The sequence below is a fragment of the Piliocolobus tephrosceles genome, chromosome 18 (assembly GCF_002776525.5).
Source record: "Piliocolobus tephrosceles isolate RC106 chromosome 18, ASM277652v3, whole genome shotgun sequence".
NCBI classification, from domain to species: domain Eukaryota; kingdom Metazoa; phylum Chordata; class Mammalia; order Primates; family Cercopithecidae; genus Piliocolobus; species Piliocolobus tephrosceles.
This window is the reverse complement of record NC_045451.1, coordinates 70,402,386-70,410,248: the sequence shown is the minus strand read 5'-3', so window position 1 is coordinate 70,410,248 and position 7,863 is coordinate 70,402,386. Positions and strand designations below refer to the sequence as shown.

The window sequence follows — 7,863 nt, the reverse complement described above, 5'->3', positions numbered from 1 at the left end:
GGGGCCTCGGACAGCGTCTCCAATGCTGAGAACATGAAAGCGCTGCTTCTCTCCTCGTCACCTCCCACTTTCCCAGTTATCTAGATGTCAAATGAAGCTCTGCAGAGAAAACGTAAGCCCCGCAAGGGCATGAATGTGGAATTGTGTGTGTGTGTGTGTGTTGGTGGCAGGCAGTGGGGGCTGAGACAACGGAGGAGAGGGGACGGGAGTGAGCATACCTCATCAAAGTAACTGACTTGGCAAATACACGTATGGAATCTTTCTTGCATATTAAAGAAGTCACCCTCATCCTTTGTTGTTTCTTGTCTCCATTCCCCTTCCTCTCTGAAAAACAAAACACACAGAAAAATATAATGGCGAATAAAACACACACGTTGAAATGATCGAATGTTATCCTTTTGTCAAACTGGCTTCATATTTCTATCATGAAGTAAATCCTACAAATGACAGATAGTTACTTTGTTCTCCCTGATCCTGTTCACTTCTCTGCCACCCCTCAGGTAAGGACCATCATGAAGTTCATGTTTTAATTTCTAATTCTTTTAGCACACAAACACATTCAAAAACAATGTCTGTTGTTCTATGTGAGTTGACAGGCATTAGTACTTACTCAGCTGCTTTATTCACTCAGCCAGGGCCACAGGTTGGTTGCCCAGGCTGCGCACTGCACACTTCCTGAGGGTTGCATTCATACAGGCCACTGTGATGGCTCTCTTGGGGGTGTGCAGGATGGCAGCCTGCACTCCAAATTCTGTTTTTGAGATCCACGTTGATGCCTGATAGTGAGTTCATTTTCGTTACCTGGTAGCTTTCATCACGTGGCTGGGCCGCATTTCATTTTTCCATTTCCTTAGTGGAAGGCAACATTTTGCTATTGCAAACAGTGGTTCAGGGAACATCCTTATGCATGCCTGCATATGTACAGGTGCACACATTTCCCTGGGGAAATCACCATTCTCTGTTTGAGTTAACTGATTTTTAAAACATGATTCTACTGAACATTGTAATAAGAAAAAGACAAACTTGATAAAACTTAAAATATTTATTAGTATGAATCAGTGTGTGTTAAACCAAAAATAACAGATACAATTGGGCATTGCTGATGGAAATGCTTTACTACAGAACAGAATACATGGCGGAAAGGTCCTAGCTGACTGCAGCGGTGTCTTGTACGTGCAAGAGCTGGGTCCAGCCCACACAGAAGCTCTTTACAAAAACACGAGAAAAGGGAGCAGTTTGCACAACAGGGCAGCGCCATCGGATTATGGGGTCTGGTTTCGAAACGATGTTAAAACAGTAAGCTAGATACCCAATCGGTCTGAATACAGCTCAGAGCCCTTTAGTTTATAAGCTAGCTCACCATTCAACTTGCCATGAGCATTGCAGAACAGTGAGAACCGGAGCCCACGCAAAAAAGCTCAGTTTCAGCCATCACATGTCAAGGACCTTGATTGTAGGGGAAATATTTCAGTCATCCAAACCTTTCTCAGAAAATGAACTCAGTTTCCACGGGGGCACAGCCCTTATTGTTAGCTAAAAGTTAGTTTCGGGCCTTCAACCTTTTGGTCTGCAAGGTAACGTCATACTCAACAGCCTAATGTGCCATTTTTAACCATAAAATGGCAAGTCAATTATGTGGCGACGTAAAATGCTTGCACAACTCCACTGCCATTCTCAGAGATTTCCACTGGGAAGCCATCCCTCTGAGAAGCCATGTCTACCTTATATTAACACACGCCTAGGGGCCAAACTCAGCCAGTGAAATGGATTATATGTCGCAGTAACACATATACAATCATATTTACACAGATACACACTCATGCCACACATGAAAGAAAAAAAAAAGGGAGAAGGAACATATTTTGGAAAATGATGCCAAGGATGCTACATCACATGAAACTACATGACTTTTTTTTAGCAACAGTAATTTCCAGGCCTTTACATAATATTATGTGGTTATGGTTCAATTATTAGACAGCCAGGAAGTAATCCTGAGCCAAAACAAAAGAAGGCTGTAAAGTCTCATTGTAGACAAGGCCTCAGCATCCACAGAGAAGATACAATGTTTATGTGAATCCCAGTGTGCCCAAGTGTGATCTACTCTCTTCACTGAGTGCTGATGAGAATATATATATTGTCCTCTGACTGGCTTGAATAGCTAAGGCAACACAGAAAGGTAACAGAATGGTTTCACATCCTCATGTGCTTTTGAAATAAAACCATGGGCTCATTAGTGGGTAGCTCACTATGTGTGGCTAAGACTAGACATTTTATGCAAAACACAACCACTGCAAACCCAGCCCAAAGATGCAAAACTCTCAGCTAGGATACTTACCCCTTAGCTGAAAACCTGAACAGCTGTCAAGAGATAAACCCAGGTTCTCAGGGAAAACTGGATGAGGAAAGGTTACAAAATAAGCCTGCATGTCAGCTGGAAAGAGGTCACTTCAATTTTCAACTTGATTTTTTTTTTTTTTTTTTTACCTTTGGCAAGGGTATGATCATTTCTTGGCCTGCAAGCACAATCATGCCAACCATTAATGTGGACAAGGTGGAAAAAACCCTAAAAATCCCTGCAAAAGGTCTTGCCAAGACATCCAAATGCCACTTGCTAACAGTTTTTGAGGTACCTATTTGGGAGAGCCAAATGGAACTCTTGAAGCAAAATAAATGTTTTCCAGCCTTCACATCCTAACACTGTCAATGAACTCTCTTAAGTTGAGTGACGTGGAGGCGTGAGTAACTGAAGTGCCAGGTCTTTAATCCAAGCAGCTCACGATCTCTTTCCTGACTTTCACAACATAGATTGTCGATAAAGGTTAGCTGTCCCTTGAATGCTCATGGTAAAGAAGGTACCAGCTGGCCCTGGTTAGCACACAGCATGATTAACCATTTCTGAGCACCGATCCTAATGTCCTTTAAGAATCACCCCCTAATATAAGCCCTGGCAGGAAATCAACTGCTTCTTGATCCCAACTTTTTATGAACATTAGAATGGTAATAGAATTTGAATTTTTAGTAGGAATCAGTTCTCTTCCTTTCCACACTTTTTTGTCCTTTACTTCCTTTGGATTCAAACATCTTTAATTAATTGAGCAGACAGGGAATCTGAAAAGGAAGGTTTTCATCGAAGCCCAGTCTCAGTTCCTTAACATTCCAGGGTCGGACCTCTGGTTAGCCCTAAAACCCTTCTCCTCAAGCTAGAAACATAAAAATACTTTTTCTGATTTTGTAGTTTTTTGGGGTCTAGAATTTTAAAGTGCTGATACTTCCTCTGGCTGGCTTTCCTGTAACCTATTATTAATTGCTATTATTAGAAGTTTGCCCAGTGATTTAGATTTAAACATTAAATTTAATTCCAGTTAATTCTCTTCCCCTAGATACGACATCAAGAGATATTCTCTTAGTAAAGTAATACTAGGTGCATTAAACTTCTCTAAGAGAGGAGGAATGTATTCCTGCAGAGGGCATGCATGTCAGATGGTCTCTTGAATAACATGCATCTCTCACCACTTACATGGTAATTACTTAAATCAGTCTTTCAAACTAGGCCACCTGATCCCAAAATTATACGCAATAATTTAGTTTGATTTGGTTTGTTTGGGTATATATGACCATAACTTAGAAAAATGTTCACCAATTCAAAGTGATGTAGACAACAGTTTCTAATACACTTTTCCTGGCTTCTGTAATAGCTCCAGTCTCAGTCTGAGTGACGCTCCACTGACACTTCTCTGATTTCCTTCTGAAAAGTAATAAATAAAGGCTTGCTTCCAAAGCTAGCTAAAAACTAACCTCCTGAATTAAATTTGCCTTTCAGTGAAGGTTGGTTAGGTAACAAAGGCAATGACATTGAAGCAGTTACTGGAATTTGGATAGGTAGCACGGGAAATCCGAGTGGAACACCACTTTAGAATCCCACACACATAATAAGGCAGTAAGACTTTTGTACATCCAAGAAGTTTTAAAGGTTTTCTTTTCTTTTCTTTTTTTTTGTAGCAAAAATGCAACTACTTCCCTTCTGTGTGCATTTCATACACTAAAGGCCATTTTGTGGTGGTGTGGTGGCTTTTCCCAGGGTTTTCTAAAATCATTTTCAGGAACATTTCCTGCCCCGCCCCCTGCAGGTCTTCCAGGATGCAAAGCCAGTGTGCTCACTCTTCTCAAAGTGAGGTGCTAGGCCACCGAGCATAGGGTCCTTCAGCAGCGCACAGGATGTGGGCTCTGGCTTCTTCAAGTACCACGGACCACGGACCACGGCCCTTGGGTCAACAGCACCGGCGGCTGGCTTGACTGGTTGGCTTCACAAGTTTGATCCCACTGTTTCCATTTTCATGGGGGTCCAAGGGTGGGATCTGGCGGCCTAGAACAAAAAGGAGGCCAACGGTGAGCTCCCTTTCCCACAGCCAACACTGCACACACAGATTTTCACCCTACTTCAACACTCCTGCTTAATGTTTGGGCTCTGCAGAAAATAGAGGTGCTCCTGGAAGGGCTCCTTTCTCCTTCCTTCCTTTCCTCCCTCCCTTCCTTCTTCCTATCCTTTCCTCCCTAGTTCTGCTGCATAAAGCCCAATTCATGGGCTTAGGAAGTTCAGGTGAGGAACAGTCCAGCAGTTTCCCGATGGTGTGGATTTCCTGGGCTAGGAAGATCCACTCCTGGAGGCAGTTCCCACCCAGCCTCCGCTCATCAGCGCACTCTTCCCTCCCTGCCTTCCCACAGACCCGTCCTGATTTAATGAGCAGCTTTCATGGTACCGTGACTTCAACAGTAACAGTGAGTACTCATCCATCTTTTCTGCTTCTCAAAATAGAAATGGATTTGAACTGTAATCTTCCTAGCAATGTCATTTACTAACACTCAGCTCATCATCCCTCGTCCCGCCAAGGCATTTAGATCATTAACTGGAAAGCCCTACAGAGACACTTTTCACAGGAGAAACTGTATTTTAATGTCATCCACAAGTAATCTTATTTTTACTTAACTTAATTTTAAAAATTATCAGAGAGTCTCTATAAATAAACACAAAATAAAAATTAATCAGGCAATGGAAGGGGCCAGGGAGATGATAGCTAAAGGGTATGGGTTTCTTTATGAGGTGATTATTCTAAAATTGACTGTGCTGATGGCTGCATGGATCTGTGAATATACCAAACACCACCGCATTGTACACTTGAAATGGGTGAAATGTATGGTATGTGAATTTTATCTCAATAAAGTTGTTTTCTGAAAAAAGGCAATGCAATCTGGAAATAACCTTAGTAGCTCCCAGTTTTCAAAGATTTTCACAAACACCATCCTCACCTCGCCCTGTGAATTTGATGCAATGGTCGTTATTATCACCATTTCACTGTGACTCAAGAACTTGAGCGCTTTGCTGAAGGTTCCATCAATAATAGGCAGTAGTAGAGCTGGTGCTTTGATTATAATCTACACCTTGATTTCCTCATGGGTCCCAAGGCCTGTGCTCTTCCCATTAAACCACATTAGCTCTCTCTGCTACTTTTCTATCCCCCTTGAAAAAGGCATGAAACACTAGCTCTAAACTGAGGATTCTGTTTTATTCTTGAGACAGGGCCTCACTCTGTTACCCAGGCTGAAGTGCAGTGGCTTGATCATGGCTTACTGCAACCTGAAATTCCTGGGCTAAAAGGATCCTCCCACCTCAACCTTCTGAGTAGCTGGGACTATTTTTAAGTCCTTTTTTTTTTTTTTTTTTTGGTTGTGCTATTGATTTATTTTTCCCCAGCACATCTTAAAAATCACACATGGGCATTTGCTTAGAGAACGTACAGTCTAAGAAAACCAGTAAGAGGAGAATCTGAACACACACTGAAAGCACGGAATACTAACCATGTGTTGAGCCCTGAAAAAGTCTTAATGCAAGTGGATGTTACCTAATGACCATATAGAGAGCCAAAAACACCCCAGAAGAGGTGCATTTCCACAAGGGACATAAAGAGTTGATTTCAAAGGTAATAATACACTGCGTAGATCAGATGGTATGGACAGTCACCAAAGCTTAATTAAGCATAAAGATTAAGTTCACCAGCATTTAACTCCAAACTCAAAAGTGAAAGTAGAGATCTTCATTTGATGATGAAGCAAATGAAAAGTTTGCAACAATTTCTGCAGCTGTGGCTTTTGCCATTTTGTGTAGCCAACAGAGATCTACAGAGCTTTTGCAGGCCATCCCCAAAACACTTCAGTCCTAATCCAGGAGCAAAGGAGACCGTAAGTATGAGTTTTCCTTTTCTGGACAAGCTATTCTTTTAAACTTACCACAATTAAAAGGGAGTAAACAACATGCCTCTTCTACTTGGTCAACCTTAAGTGATAAATAGAGAAGGAAGTCTCCAATGACCACCAGTACTCTTTAAAGATCTAGCCAAGTCAGATCTTGCCAATAAAGAGTTACTTACTCCTGAAGAGAAAGGGGCGACAGTGTCAAGTTACATCATTATTGAAGTTAGTAATATTTCAGGAGCCTCCTGAGTGTGTTACACACCGAGGAGGACTTTTGCTTTTGCACCTGAACTATTTTTGGACAGTACTATAATTCTCATGGGTACAGCTGTTGCCCTAGTTAGCCAAGAGCCAAGAGCTGTTTACTTATCAGTAAAAGGAGTTGACATTTTAGCATTTTTTTACAGTATCAAAATCAGCATCCTATGCTAACATCAACTCTGTGGTGTCCTTATGCTAACTCTAACGTTAGCACAACAGCATTAGTGTTTTAGCCCTCCACGACTTTACTTCCCTCATGTCTTGTTTTCATAACTTTTTTGCTTTGGAAAGTACACAAATTAAAGAAAAAATTGATATATAAGACAGTTATTAAAATGAGAAAAGTAAAGTGAAAATCTGGAAACAAAGAGCGTACAGAGAGCAAAGTAGGATTCCAGGACGGTCTGTCCACACCTTTCCTCGCTTCCTGCCACCTCCTTCCTCTTTGCTGCCTCTCATTTCTCTCCCCAGTCAACAATGAGCACTGATGCATAGAATGCAAAATTGAGGAAGGCCTGGCTGTGTCTCAAGGAGACTCCCCTCCCACATGTTTTGAACTCTTAGCAGCACTCCTGAATCAGCTGTTGAACCTGGCTTCATAGGAGTGCCAGGTTCCTTTATCTTCAGAATATTCAAAATTTCACTTATTAGAGTAAAATATTTCTCAGACTTCATTTTTCTCCTTTGGTAGAAAGAGTGTTGAGATGTGAGAGAATCAGCATTCCAGTTCACTGAACTCGGACCAGTTATTTAAAACCTCCAAGCCTTCCTCACTTATAGAGGGAATGTGGGAAAGGAACACACACGGCTGTCACTAAAAGCAGAGGAAGCCATGAAGATGGAGGGAGTCCCCAGCAGTCGAGGTCTTCTGTGCATGGCTCATGGGTTTTGCATAGCGGGGAGAAATGCTGTGTGACTCATGGTCACTGTCGATTCTCAGGGTTCAGTCAGGGGACCGGGACCTATGCTGCTCATCTACAAAACTCCCAGCCTGGGATGAGTCACACACATGCCAACCTCAAACACAGGGAGAAGGAAATGCTTCCACACAGAGACAGAGGGAAGCCAGATCTAACAATGAGGCCGGCACCTTTAAAAGGAGAAGGGAGCCTGCGCCAGGAAACCAGAACGTGAAACCAGCACGCAAACCCTGAACGCAAATCCCGATCTTAGGGCCTAAGGTATTCAGAACTTACCGGAAGGTTCAAGGCACTTACACAAAGACATGGTTTTGGAAAATGGCCATGGCATTCTGTACCAAGGCGATCACCTTGGAACACTGTTGAATCAGTATTATTTACACGGGCACAGAGCGGGACAAAAATATATACACAAACATCTGAACAGGCTCTGAGC

The 7,863-nt window shown here is 42.3% G+C and overlaps 1 protein-coding gene across 1 annotated transcript in view; it reads right to left on the bottom strand.

The window, feature by feature from the left end:
- Positions 1-1,027: 1,027 nt before the first annotated feature.
- Positions 1,028-7,863, bottom strand: part of RAB31 (RAB31, member RAS oncogene family) — a 150,780-nt gene continuing 143,944 nt past the window's right edge. The window contains exon 7 of the mRNA XM_023228514.2: positions 1,028-4,363. Coding sequence (XP_023084282.2) covers positions 4,269-4,363 — 95 coding nt within the window. The 3' untranslated portion in view covers positions 1,028-4,268. The remainder of the gene's footprint in view (positions 4,364-7,863) is intronic.